This window comes from Mizuhopecten yessoensis, unplaced genomic scaffold (genome assembly GCF_002113885.1).
Source record: "Mizuhopecten yessoensis strain PY_sf001 unplaced genomic scaffold, ASM211388v2 scaffold8833, whole genome shotgun sequence".
Classification (NCBI taxonomy): Eukaryota; Metazoa; Mollusca; class Bivalvia; order Pectinida; family Pectinidae; genus Mizuhopecten; species Mizuhopecten yessoensis.
Genome location: NW_018407744.1, coordinates 359,299 through 374,233, shown reverse-complemented (window position 1 = coordinate 374,233; position 14,935 = coordinate 359,299). Strand labels below are relative to the sequence as shown.

Genomic DNA, 14,935 nt, shown 5'->3' with positions numbered 1-14,935 from the left:
ACAAACTTTTCAGTATCAAAAATAAACAAAAGACCATAAACCTGTTCTATGTAAAAAAATATATCTAATATACAACAATTATGAAACAATTTATATCAACTTATATTTATCACTATCCTGGGCCCAGATGTTAGCATGCAGGGGGTTTGAATGTGGGAGGAAACTGGAGTGCCCAGAGAAAACCCACATGGTTTGGCAGGTGACCCCACACTACTTCACGTCCTATCAGGGAATTGAACCCCAACATTCTTGGTGAAATGCGAGTGTGCTATCCTCTGCGCCACCTGACCACCCTCAGCGTAAGACCCCATATCAGCCTGCTACACTCTCCCATCCCAAAAGTACTCGCATACAAAATTTGGCATTTGTATGTGACAGAATATACGTGATATGACATAAAAAAGACACATTCAGAGTTGGATTAAAAACCTTGATGACAGGAACGTTAACATCATACTAGCTAAACATCATTCTTTCTTGGAAGAGTTAAACTGATATTCCTTAGCATGCGACTTTCAAAGGCTTTCAAACACTACAAGGTAATTCATTTGAAGAGACTTGGTTAAGCCAGATACCAAATGCTGCACCACAGCATCAGCTCACTTGGGGCTAAAAACATGCTTATTGGCATCAATTCTACCCTTCAATCTCTGTTAAGACAAAAGTATGTAAATTGTCCTTTCATTTATCATTCTGCCGGTGTCCATTTTAAATATATTTAATTCAGATTGCCTACTCACCTCTATGACCTTACTGTCCAGAGTAGTGTTGTCCAGGACCATATGTGCAACTCCCTGGAGCTCCTTCTTGATTGCCTCCTGTTAGGATAAAGATCTATTATAGAGTTCCAATATTATTAATAACTTTGAGGAACCAATCCATTCTGATATGGTCCATTTTCACATAATATATCGATGACCTCTCCCTCTTAGCAATCAACAGCTATATTTCTGGATTTGCTTTTATGTTCACTTCATTCTGCAAATAAAGCTCTTAACACAAAGTACAAGGAAATCCATTAAAATGGAAAGCCAAATCTACAATTTTTGTTATTGATTTATGAACCAAAAATATCAACAACAACAATCATTTCCAAAAACTTCTCAATTTTCTTTATCGACTATCAATGTATTTAATCAGGAACCTAATGCTAGCTGTGCCTTCTACAAACCTGGAATATAGTGTAGGTTTCTGTCTCATCTTTCTCTATGACTCTTTCAGGCTTCCATTTCCATGATGGTTTTTTGTCTTTTTCCTCCTCCTTTTTCTCTGGCGGTACAATGATAACCTTGTCTGCTACATTGGCACCCTTCTGTATCAACATGATGGCACAGCTGCAAAATCAATATCAAATATAAAACTAGGCATAACACTGGGCAATCTAAATGGATATCTCTCCTCCGCTTTTATTTCTCTTCTATCTTTGAATGACATTTTCCTTCAGGATCAAAGGCAATACAGTCTAGTCTCCAATGATGGAGTTGAATAGACACAGAAACACTTGAAAATTCTTTTGTGGTACAATGATGCAAGTAACATGGTAAAAGAGGTGTGAAAAATAATTCAGTAATGATGACCTTCTTACTATAAGTGTAAAACTGTGCAGAAAATGTCAGGAGTCAAATAAGTTTTCATGTTCAATGGTGCAAAAAATATGGATCTGCAAGACCTAGTTATGGTTCACTCCTAGATTAAGGGGACAACCCCACTGTGTGTTGTGATTTGTGGTGGTATGTCGTGACTATATCAATATCAATGACATGTTTTATATTGCATATGTGAACAAAATATAAAAAAAATAAAATTGGTCCTTGATGATGTACATGTACCATACAATGTTTCATTATGCATAATATTGTGACACATATTCCTTCTAACAGCGATTTCAAACAATTTGAATCTAACATAACTCTTACAAAAAGATCTTCCATTGTAAATAATGCTTTATATATTCATTCTGCTGAGAAATCCCCTTCCTTACCTGTCGTGCCCTTTGTTGACAGCCAGAGACAGGGGTGTGTTGCCCTCTTTGTCGTGACGATTGACCTCTGCTTTCCTCTGGTAATTACAACCATGTTTTTATGGATTAATTTTCAACGGTTTCTTGTGACATATTGGACATAAAGTCTTATTCCTATCACATAAAACGCATTATTGGCTTGACAACATTATTTTACAATTATTCTAAATTCTTTTTATTTATAAGAAACAGCCGTTCCAATAGGTCTGGTAGGTTGACATTGTCGACATGTATCATCATTATTTCGGACTATGTTAAAGCAGATTCTAGTGTAATTTTCCGATCTCATCTTCCATAGCTATGTTAAGTCATGAACTGCTATCCAGAGAAACTCATTTATCAAGAATTGCCATCCCCATTTTTTTTTATATTTTTTAACATAAGAATTTATCATATGACCTAAATATTTTCTATTATTAGAAAGGCAATCCACCTTTACGAAACAATCGCTAAGTTTGTGTACCTGGAGGAGATGAACACAACAAATAGTTGCCCCTCTGTTTGCTGCCAAGTGTAAAGGTGTCCTACAGAACTTGTCCACTTCATCAATCTGCTGATCCTTCATGGCTTTGGTCAACACACTGCACAACTCGACAGGATCAAGGGACGAACTGACGCAGGGCCTGAACAAAATCATAGATAGGAAGTGAGATTCTGTTCGCAATTTTTTTCATTAGCTTCTAAATACAAAACCACCAGTTTATTGAAGATTATTTATTTAAAGTCAAGTACATATTTAAACCGGTAAACAAATTGTCAACATTATTGTAAACAAAGAGCTAGAAACTGAATAAACAAATAGCTTATACTAATAAATAGAATGAGTTTTCAGGATAATGAAGGTTGTTTACCTTCCCTGTTTGACAAAAGTATAGTGGAGTGGCGTTCTGTTTTCATTGTCTTTGGCATACACATTAGCTCCTCCAGATATCAACAGCTCTTCCAAATCTGTGCTGGCATTGGATGTGCCCGAGTTGGAGCTGACAGCCAAATGTAAAGGTGTACACTTGCTGTTATCAAGAGAGTTTACGTCAGCACCTCCCTCCAAAAGGGACATCGCCATGTCCACAGCATTAGACTCCTTACCTACAATAGGACAGATTGTTAGATCTCTACCATAAAGATGTGATATCAACAGAATGTCTTGCTCTTATCAAATAATTCAATAACAGGTAATTTGATTGATAGTATATCAACAATTTGATCCCTATTGTCAAGGAGAAGAAATTAAATCAAGTCATACGAAAGAAAATTTGATATCTCTAAACTATTACCATAGTTCTGAGGGAAGTAGATACTGGAGTACTTACTTCTGTTCGCCACAGCTAAGTGAAGAGGTGTCTGCTTAGTTTTGCTGTTACGGCAGTCAACCTGTGCCTTTGCCCTAACCAATAGTTGCACCAAGTCAGGATTTCCCAACCTGTAATAAAATTTGATTATATCACTTCATTTCCTTATTTTACTGATTGTGATTTACAAATGATTTTTCCAAATAAGCACACAAACTTTTAACAAGTTTTAATTAACAACAAGCCCTGCTCAAAATAACACTAACACCTTTGTTAGATATATCTCGCAAAATATGAGTGATCTGGTGTACTTTTAGAATTTTCAATAAAAATTCACTAAATATATCAAATTAACCTAAAGGCACTTTGAGCAATGACAAAAAGTTAAAATGTGTAGTCACACTGACCTTGACTTTTAGTGTAAATTATCTAAAAAAAAAAATGTTTAGCTAACTTGATAAATAAATTGTGTATTAAGTTTTAAAGAAATACAACCACACCACAAATGAAGGTGTGATATTTCTTTTTTTATACTAAAGGTGACATTGACCTTGTGTGTAATATGCTAAATTGCACATACATTGAATCTACCTCGGTACATAGCCGCTGTATGAAGTTTCATGAATGAAGACACTAGAGAAATGACACCACAAGATGACATACAAAGACGACACAATATTACCTCCCCCCATTTTCTAATGGTGGGGCTTTATAAAGAAGGGGAATATTTATGTACTTAAGTTGTTTCTTTGTAGCTCAAATGTTCACCATTTAATGTACAAAACAATACAACAATATCCACCAATTTCTAAAAGTGTACACTGTTTAATGTAACAGTATTTCCTTCTGTCGTCAAAGTGATCAACATTCTCTATGAGCGATAGAGGTGTCTAACGCCTTACGTGGCTGCCGTTGTCAGTGCTGTTACTGTTGTTTCTTTGTCTAGGGCGATGGTAGTGTTTGGGTTCGCTCCAGCAGCAAGCTACAAATAGAAATATGAGAGACATCAAACTAGGAAACATGGGCTTAAAGAGGATCAAGAAACTCAATGCACTATAAACAGGGTTCCATCTACACCATTATCGCTACTAGCACTCTGGATTTTCCCTTAATTAGTGTATTTGAAGCTTCATTTGATAAATATTTTCTTAAATGCATATTTGCCATTACTAATGATCCGAGATGAAAGTCATAAAAAATAGCTTCACAAAAGTTCTTCAAGGCGTGGGACACATTTCTAAAGAACTTCAATCGGTCCCATGAAAACATTACCCAATATATGGTAAATTATATATAAATGGAGAAACAAACGATACATGCATCACAATGGTCTCAGTCACCGACAGGTTTTAAATCACTAATCAGGTCTATTATCAATGTAGGTATGAAAGCTCAGAACTGCTCCAAAGTGTCAAACCTCAATAAACAAAACCTGTCATTACTTAGTGCTCTATCCTCACCAGTATCTCAACTGCCTGCTTGTTCTGTCTCTCTACTGCAACTGCTAGTGCAGTTTTCCCATCCAGATTTTTAAGTTCCAGGTCAGGTTTTTTCTCCAGTACCATCCGCAGACCAGGATAATCAGCACCATCTGAACTCTTTTTCCCCCTATTTATCATGAAGTGAACAGCTGATTGCTTTCCTACAAAAATACATACAAAAAATAAATAAATTCATGCCTTCTTTAAATTTCATATAATAGTATATGTTAATATACATTATCTGAACCCTAATTTTCCACAAACTTTTCACTGAAAATAAATATATGCCTACCTGATTAGCCAATGTACATATAATGAGCAGATGAGTAATGCAGGTATAAATGAGTAATGCAGGTATAAACTAAGTTTTACTAAGATTTCTTCAGTGGTTTGAAATTGATGACCCGGGCAAGACATTACATTAAAATGACCATAACTCATTTATCCTTGAAATTCATAATGAGCTATTTATTCCAACCATTGAATTGGACGAATTCAAATATGTCTTCAGAGCTGAGTGAGTTAAGATAAATGTCATTGCGAACCAGTTTCACTGCACTGTATACCATGATGGTATACTTGGAAGTTTCATAAAGATATATTATAAAAGGTTTGAAATCCCTAACAATCCTTTAATCAGAGCCCATTCCTTTATTTCAGTTTTTCAATTTGTTTGTTTGATTTTGTTTAACGTCCTATTAACAGCTAAGGTCATTTAAGGACGGCCTCCCCTGTGTGCAAGATGCATGCGTGTAGTGTATGTGTGTGTATTTTGGGAGGCTGCGATATGTTCGTGTTTATCTCCTTGTGATAGCGCGGAACTGATGCCGACTTTATAGTGCTACCTCACTGAAACATACTGCCGAAGACACCCAGCAGGACGCCCCACCCGGTCACATTATACTGACAACGGGCGAACCAGTCGTCCCACTCCTAATTTGCTGAGCGTTAAGCAGGAGTAGAAACTACCATTTTTAAAGACTTTGGTATGTCTCGGCCAGGGGACAGAACCCAAAGCCTTCCTCACAGGGGCGAACGCTCAACAAATGGCCAAAAGTGAGGCATTGTCAAGGGAGACATTAGGAAGAAGAAAGTTATTTAGAAAGGAGAGAAGAGATAAGGTCCCAAATTTAGTCGCCTCTTACGATCATGCAATTGGGGGCAGCAGGTACAATTCTTACGCCCTACCTGCAGGGACTTCAGTTTATCAAGCCATTAAATTTGAGGCATTTCTGTCAAATACAACAAGGACACTTTATACTTGCATGGAAGAGTCAGTTATTCAACGTAACAAAAAATGATGCGAGAAATACATATTAATGGTTTAAACACGAGTCCTCGTTGATTTTCAGTATTGAAGGTATCAGTATGTTTACCTTGCTGCTATGCATTGAAAATTACTACCCATTTAGGTTAGTTTATAACTCATATGGATGAGATTACACTTTCAAATAAAACAGTATAAATAGGGTTTACTTTTTCCTCAACATGCGAAGTTAAAACAAACAAATACAACTCTTTACAAGTCTTTGATGCTATAAAATAATGAAAATACCTGGCAAAAATCAGCAGAAAGCAATTTTTAATATATGTTTTAAAGATTTGCTGTAAATATTTTGTTTTGTTATTTGCCAGAGTAAGGAAGTGGATTTAAATTATATTTTTAGGATTGATATTTCCATATGGAATGTACCCAACTTTTATATACAACTGTTCAAACAAACCAAAAAATAGAAATTTCTTTATCTTTCTCAAACAAGACATTTTAATGGTCATAACTTTTGAGCAGGATTCATTAAATTATGTCTGTTGTGTAGTGCTGATATGAAAAGTCAAGGAAATTCTCTCTACTTACCAAATTCATTGTACTCTTTTTTTTCATCCGTTGACTTTTTGTTTTTCACATCATTGACCTGATATTTTTTCTGAACAGTCGTCGATACATCCAAACCAGTCAGTTCTATTAAAGTTCTGATAAAATCACATCCATTCTGATAAACTTTTGGCACTTCAGAATCTTTCATATCATGTGGCTTCTGTGGGAAAAATGGATCCATTTTAAACGATGAAAACCCTAAAATTCTCTCAATCAGGTTATCTTTTTCATCTGATTTTATTGTATCACTTTCACAAAGTATGAACTAAGTCAGCCAAATCGAGCTAGCGTTACAACTATAAATACCTTGACTAATCAGAGGTCAAGGCAGGTGTGAAATATACCCCTATGTATCACTACCAAAAAGTATGTTCAATGTCAATCTTAAGGAACATCAGTTAGAGGTCTAAATGTTTCAGAAATGTTGATTGCACATCTACACATGCCCGTCAATACTCGGGTAAAAAAATCAGGCTGGTAGTTTTTGAGAAAAGTGTTTAAATTCAAGTACAACAGAAGCAAAAAGGAAGAATAAAAGCATGGGTAAAGTAATCTTATCTTTTCAAGCATGCAACTTAGACAGAATCTCACCGTGAAGTTGGCGTACGTGCAGCAGGCAAGAAGGAAGGGGGTGTAGCCAGAATGGTCCACCTCGGTCACCATTTGTTTAATACCTTCCAAACCAGACCTGAACGACATCACCTTTTTGAGTTTGGGAATCTCTGGCTCCTTGTCCATTTTCACTACATCTCCATTGTCATTAGAATCTACTTCCATTTTTTCATCAAGACCATTTTCTTTAATGTTATTTAATGGGTTCTGCAAATTAAGATATTTAGATGTATAAATTACATATCAACGAGCGAATTAGGTAAATCTAGAATATGACAATACATAGGTATTTGAATGACAATCAGTATGTAAATTTTCAGATATTATAACAAACTTTTAAGATTGATTATTCTATTTTCATTTATGAGTAAAGAAGACTGAGAATTGAGGAAAATGTCTACATCACTGTCCTCTAAAATTAACATCATAAAGTAAGTAATATCTTATTAAGTATGAAAATACTATTTAAACAACCTTTATTCAATATTAAGAAAACCTACCTCTTGTGCCAGGATTTTTAATAGTGGTGCTAGATCATTGCCCATGCACTGCTGAGCAAGATGGTGGAGCGCGTTAGCACCATCCTCGTCTTTCTCGGCAGAAATCACACCACCCTTCTCTACCAAAACACGCACCAACTTTGTGTTGACCTGCAACCCAATTACACAGCTTATTTTAGGTGGCATTGCCATAATTGATGTTTGATGACAATTTTTAATTCCACATGCGGCTTCAGTTGGTTTTGAACAAACAATTCACCATTGCATTAGGAGGAGACATTGTACTTTCCTCTGACAGCCGTAGTTCCAGATTTCAGTAAAAATATGTTTGATTTCTATTTTTGTGAGGTTATAATACAGGGATATACTTTATCCAGGAAACAAGTTAAATCAATAAAACCTGTTTGCCTCATCAGTACCTTTTCTATTGCGAGTGTGACAGCTGTTTGTTTCTTTGTAGTTTTTACGGCTGGATTACATCCTGCCTTCATTAGTAATTCAGCAATCTTCACAGACAGATCCATATTTTCATCATACTTCTTCTGGTAATTCTGAAAATGATAAAATCCATATAAGGTTTAGTTTAGTTTTATAGGGTTTAATGTCCTTTTCAACAGCTGATGTCATTTAGGATGTGCCTCCATGTGTGTAATGTATGCATGCATGAGTGTGTGTGTGTGCTAGAGGCCGGGTTTGTTGGTGTAATTGGTATAAATCCACACAAGTTGGACAATAGATTAGTAATCATCCATTCTGCTTTTAAATATGGTTCTTGGAATTAACTACTTTCATTTTTATAAAACTTGTCTCTGGTTTTTAAAACATTATGTAACTAGTATTTTATTCATAAGTAAATTTCCCCATAAGCAAAGCACTATATTAATTTCAATGTAAAGGGAAAATGTTAATTCAATTTAAGGAACTAAGAAACTGGGACCAGAACACTTAATACTCTCCAAGAGAAATACAGAGTTGGGGACTGAAAAAAGTTCATCAAGAGCCTACAATACTTACTGGACCACCAGTGCCACTTGGTTTTACAGTGTTGCCAGCTAAATGATGAAGCTGGAAATAAAAACAATAACATAATACATCTCCAAAATAATTTTGTTCAAATCCAGGTTAAGATAAATGGTAGTTGTCTACAATCAATTCCAGGTAAGATGAATGGTAGTTGTCTACAATCAATTCCAGGTAAAGTTCAAAGCCTGTCAATTTTTACGTGACCGCGAGATACTTTTGATGTCTTCTTGCCTCATCAAAAAGTTGGCGCACACTGAGCCTTCAATTTTGCTACGACATATTCCAGGGGTGCAGAGAGCGAAAGTGAGCGTAACCCCTGGATACCGAGGATGGATGTTCTGTTGATGAGATCATATACAAGTAGTTGATGCATCTGATGTTCTGTGTATGAATTCAACAATTCTACATATTTGTTCAGCCCACAACTTGCTTTTGATATGTTTGGACATTTGTATACTCACAGCATTCATGCCGTTAATGTCGGTGATACTGGGGTCCGAGCCTTTGTCCATCAGATACACAATCTGGTCATACAGACCACTGTTCAGCTCACTACCACAGGCAAGGCTGATCAAAGTCATCCCTAATAGTAGACACAAAACAAAGAAGAATCAGAAAAGTTAAGCTCCAGACAAATTAACTAAAAAAAAATACAAAAAAAAAAAGAATATGAAAAAGAGTTTCTTATTGAGATTTCCCAATATTTTCATATATAAAAAGATACAATGGAAAACCCCATTTATATATAATAGACAACTCTCAAAAGAATTTCATTCATTCATCAAACTTTTCGTATACACATGTTTGATTCTGAATTGTAACAACTTCAACCTCACTACCCCAACATCAAATATACTTAAAATTCAATGAAAGAATTATCTATATATTATAGTATTCAGACTTCTGAACATATATAAAGCTTGATATTTTCAAACTAACCAGAATCGTTTTTAAAGTTGATGTCGACTCCTGGCATTTTCAGCAAAAAGTCAACCAAACCCATGTGTGCCTTCATGAAAGCTATTCCTACAGGCGTCAACTGAAATAATGAAATAATATTATTTTAATTCCATAACATTAATATGTGTGTTGGGAGGTTTGGTTTAGTGACATACAGTAAAAATAATGCATAGGTGGTGGGGTTTACACAAATACTGTCCCAACCCCCTATATTTGTTTCTGAAATAAGCCTGATATTATGTTGATAATTCAATAGAATTCCACAGGAGTGGACGTGTCGCCTGCTCAGCGATTTTAGTGAGAAAAGGGTTTTGGCTTGAGTTATCACGTAAACAAGCAAAAATATATGGCAAAAACGATGAACAGCGGCGTTGCTATGTCAAGTGTGATATGCTAAAATGCGGAAAGTTGAAACTGACAGATAAAACCTGTAATATATGTTGAAGATTATTGCTTCTAGCATTACCGTACAAAATTTGAAAGGAATTGATTAAAAAATAAAGAAGTTCTTGCATTTACTACACCATGCCCTTACATGGCAATAAAAGGGGCATAACTCTGCCAAAATGACGTGTAACTTCTGAAATGCAAACTCGTCCCGAGCTATATTGGTATGCAATATCTGTACCAAATTTGAGTTCAATCAACCCAAGGGAACTGAAGTTATCGCACGGGAAACTTGTTTTCAGATGACGCAACCGCCACCGATATATGTCACCTCGCGTTGCAGGTGACACAAAAATGAACAACATTTTATTTCAGCTACCCACCTAGTTTGAACATGAAAATATAACCTTTTCTGCAGTGACCTGTTACAGAGACATAAAGTAAAATTGATAAAGAATATATCATTTACTGCTGCATCCCCCTTTATTTCCTTTATTTGTGAAAACTCCAATAAGAATTGTTTTAAATTTTTTAATTATCACTTAGGTTTGCAGACCACATGATGGTTTTAATTTTTTGGGAGATCCTCCATTTTACTTTTCATACTTGGCCTTAGTATTTCTACCATCAAGGGGAATTAAAATATTAAAAGAGTCACAGAATAATACTTCCAGATCAAAAACATTAAAACACCTTAAGCAAAATTACCTTCCAGTCATTTGCCTTCTTTGGGTCGGCCCCACCTTCATTTACAAGCATCTTGAGGACAAAGTACCAGCCATATGCGGCAGCATAGTGTACCAGTGAGTTGTTAGAGCTGTCCACACGGTTGGGGTCTGCACCCAAATACAGCAAGTAGGAGGTTACAGTCACACTGCCATTCATTACTGCATGGGTCAGTGCTGTTCTCTTGAATTTATCTACAAAATAATTTGTACTTAAATCATAAAAAATACACTGATAGCATAAGCACAAAAAGAAATATCTACTATATTGAACGATAAAAAAACTTTTACTAGTCTCCAAATTATTAAGTATTTACATGTTATATATAGGGAAACCAACAATATAGCAAAATTATAAGAATTCAATCCAAATCACAGAAATAACAGAATAAATGTAAAGAGAAACAACATTTTTAACGAAAATATGATATTAACTATAATGTGACATAAACAATATGAGGTAAGTGGAAAACAAAGCAACAGTGGCCTTGGCATTGACCTTTGGACAATGAACTACCGCAATATTTTCATACTTTTTACCTTTCTATGAACTCATAATGAAATTTTGTTACTGTTTTTTACTATTATTACATCTGATGAAATTTAAGTCGGTAGAGTCACGATAATAAATCTTTGGCAGGATGGACTTTGGTAACACTATATGTCTCCTCCCCCACCCCAAAAAACAAATTGGCAGGGGCATGAAAAGTTTCAAAATCATCTCACTAGTCCGTTATCAATTCAAAGTCAAATTGTACTAACCAAGTTGTTCCACAATAGCACCTGCTTGTATAAGCAGTCTGGCAATGTCCAAGTTCCCCTTTCCTGCTGCTATCATCAGTGGTGATACTTTTTCTTTGCTAGCAGATAAAGGTTTGTTCACATCAACACCATGTTTCAGAAGGGCCTTGACAACTTCCTGTTAATAGAAAGACATTTCAATGCATTTTACCAGTGAAATACATGGCACCACAAATAATATGAACCTCTTGCATACATACACACAGTTTGCCAGAGAGCACTGTGATGCTTTTGTTCCAGAGTGCCTCTTGATTAAATGTTGCAGCAAAGACACCGTAGCAAGCACCCCGGACAATTTTATACTCCACTTAGGTTATTGCTAGTTTTGTGGGTAGGAGGGGAAAATGTCATGCTATGATCATGACAGGGATTCCCTCGATCAAGTCACCAAGGAGAAGGTTTTATGGTAATATTTTTCTTGTGTGATAGTTAATCAGTAAACTGAACCCTCAAAAAATTAACATCTAATGTGAAAACTAAAGTTGCCAGTCAATACACACTTGCATACCACATCTGGCTGCTCTAGGTAAAAGAGTATAAAAGATATGCCCGGCCCAGATAAAACTTTTTCAAAGGATAAGGTCAAAGATCAAATCATAAGTCATAGTGACCTACTTTTTGACTTGACACTCTGCCATCCCAGGATGTACTTGCATACCATATCTACTTACTACAAGTGAAATAGTACAGAAGATCAACTTTGGCCAACTTTCGTAAAAAGGGACAAAATCCCCAAAAAAACGGCTAGACCAAAACTATAATCACAGGTGCAATACTTAGGAGTGTGTTTGACTGCCTCAGTGAGGTTTAATGAAATTCGGCTGAAAATTGCAGGAGGAGTTGTCTAGACATGATTGTATCTACAGACAGACAGATGGAAAGACAATCCAATTCCAATATAACCCCCGCCCCCCCTTCTAACTTTCTTGCAGTGGTTAAAAATAAAAAGTCCTAGGACTAGATTGTGACCTAAGTTCAAAACTGTTTTAAATATCTGTTTTAAAAGGCAAGAGTGCAAAAATTACAGTGACCAAAATTTTCACTGTTTACAGTATTTCAATTATGTAAGAACGTAAGTATTTGACAGCAATGTCACTTTAACAAGCACAGGTCTCTAGAGAAATCATAACCAGATTAAATATATATAGGATTTTGTCATCACTTACTGCATTGCCACTCTGCACAGCGATGTGGATAGGACAGACCGTCTCCCAGTTAGGGCGATTGATGCCTCCAATGCCCCACTTGGCCATCATTGGATCACCTCCATCACCCTCTGCAGCATTCTTGGCTACTGCTGTTTTCAGCAATAGGTCTATGTTCTTTGGTCGCTCTGCATAGCAGGCATAGTGCAAAGGGGTGAATCTTCTCCTTGTCACCTCGTTGGGATTAGCTCCTCTGTAGAATAATTGATAGGTTCGTGTTAACATGATAAAACCTGGTAAAATGTCCCTGTAATTTCAAGTGAAGTACAGAAAGTTTATCAATGCTTCTTTTCAGCTGTCATAGAAACATGATAAGAATACATCCAACATAACATTTCATGACATTGTTAGAGAAAGCAAAGGTGGGGGTTTAAATGTGCCCTTGATTCCATTATTTTCAAACATGACACATGTTTAAATAAAGAAGTATCTGACCTGAAAATTGAAGACAAAAATCAATGTCATGATAGGTCAGAGGAAAAACTTAAAATACACCCTGTCCACAGTTTTAAGTGTCCTTCCTTGAAGAAAACCCCCTTAATATGTTAACATGTTAATTTACTTTTCTCAAACATTGATTGTTTTCAAAATATGTGTATTCAAAAGTGTTGCAGGCTCAGGGGGAAAAAAAATGACCTTAAAATCGAGGAGTTTATTTAAGTCATTTTTAATTGAGAGGGTAAAATCTAACAATATAGACATTAATTGATAAAACTAAGACCGTTTAACCAGAATTTTAAACAGAACACTTTATAACCTGACTAATAATGAGAAATTACTTTAATAGAACCTTAATGAAAGTTATTATTTTCTATACTTACTTTTTAATGAGGAGCTCCAGGGGTGCGGTTGATTCACAAGAAGCAGCATAGTGGATAGGCCTCCTTCCACCTTTGTCCTCCAGGTTGATATCAGGCTCCACGGACAACAACTTCTCTAAGTATTTGATGTTGGGGTTGATGCATGCACAATGCAGTGGAGTCATCTGAAGTAAGGAAAAACTGTGTAAGAGAGATGGTTGTTCATAACCCCTATATCAAATTGATACAGGATTACATATAAATGATCTATTAAATGATAATTATAAAATCACACATGACAAAGACATGCTATTGAACCGTAATTTTCAAAAATAATAACTTAAAAAAACACGGAATCAACAAATGGTTCTAGCTGATTAATAATTATTTACTTACAGATGCATTGTTCAGTGGCTTTTTTCTGACAGATGCACTCTGGAACTGTTTCAAATCTTCATTATTGAACACCAGTACCTGGAACACACAAATCTCAACATTTATTATACAACTTAATAGAAACTTAAAAAAATAGGTTCCTTCTTAATTTCAGCAATATTTGCTTTTTAAATGCATTTAGAGTACTATGGATATTTTTCAAGTATCAGACACGTTTTGAACTTCTTAAAAAAAAAAAGTGAAAGGAAAATCCGAGCCAAGCAATAGAATAGTGCCAAATACTTTGGGCCCATAATGTGTGGCTGCAATTACTGAAATTGTTATCACTTTTCAATATGACTATGGATGTACATGTTTATACCGACTTTACATGTTGAGTCAAGGTAAAATCTGAGAGCCCTTGGATAAGAAATAGACTCATACCACACAAAGAAACCATGTGCTACTGGTTGGCGTACAAACTGTCAAATGTGGTTTTCGATATATCAAAATGCATTGAGATTGCTTCACAATATTTTCCAATTTCATGCTTTATATCAAGAAGATCATCAATGATAAGATTGACACAGGTATGCAGAGCTGTATGATTGCTTAACAGCTTCCTTACTTACATCTTTATGCAAGAAGTTAAAACCAAAACCTCCACGATTCAGAGCATCTTCCATCAGCTGCCCAGCCAGACCTCTGTGACCACGAAGTACCGCAAAGACAATGTTATTCAGCTTTTCATCATTCTGCAAACATAACAAACATGCTAATCAAAACCAGAAGCAAAGTAGACTCAATGATACTTGTGGTCACAATATAAAAAGCAAACATTTCTAAATAACTGGCATTTTAGTCATAATCTTAACTGAGCA

The 14,935-nt window shown here is 35.6% G+C and overlaps 1 protein-coding gene across 1 annotated transcript in view; it reads right to left on the bottom strand.

Moving 5' to 3' along the window:
- The window catches only part of LOC110456698 (tankyrase-like protein), a 49,413-nt gene that overhangs the window by 21,118 nt on the left and 13,360 nt on the right, over positions 1-14,935 (bottom strand). The window contains exons 12-32 of the mRNA XM_021507583.1: positions 14,687-14,809; positions 14,076-14,153; positions 13,701-13,864; positions 12,841-13,072; positions 11,636-11,792; positions 10,857-11,068; positions 9,741-9,840; positions 9,263-9,384; positions 8,793-8,843; positions 8,198-8,329; positions 7,779-7,928; positions 7,258-7,485; positions 6,646-6,826; positions 4,770-4,951; positions 4,212-4,291; positions 3,331-3,440; positions 2,872-3,106; positions 2,484-2,643; positions 1,982-2,058; positions 1,172-1,334; positions 741-818 (exon numbers count right to left, since the gene is read on the bottom strand). Coding sequence (XP_021363258.1) covers positions 741-818; positions 1,172-1,334; positions 1,982-2,058; positions 2,484-2,643; positions 2,872-3,106; positions 3,331-3,440; positions 4,212-4,291; positions 4,770-4,951; positions 6,646-6,826; positions 7,258-7,485; positions 7,779-7,928; positions 8,198-8,329; positions 8,793-8,843; positions 9,263-9,384; positions 9,741-9,840; positions 10,857-11,068; positions 11,636-11,792; positions 12,841-13,072; positions 13,701-13,864; positions 14,076-14,153; positions 14,687-14,809 — 3,015 coding nt within the window. The remainder of the gene's footprint in view (positions 1-740; positions 819-1,171; positions 1,335-1,981; positions 2,059-2,483; positions 2,644-2,871; positions 3,107-3,330; positions 3,441-4,211; positions 4,292-4,769; positions 4,952-6,645; positions 6,827-7,257; positions 7,486-7,778; positions 7,929-8,197; positions 8,330-8,792; positions 8,844-9,262; positions 9,385-9,740; positions 9,841-10,856; positions 11,069-11,635; positions 11,793-12,840; positions 13,073-13,700; positions 13,865-14,075; positions 14,154-14,686; positions 14,810-14,935) is intronic.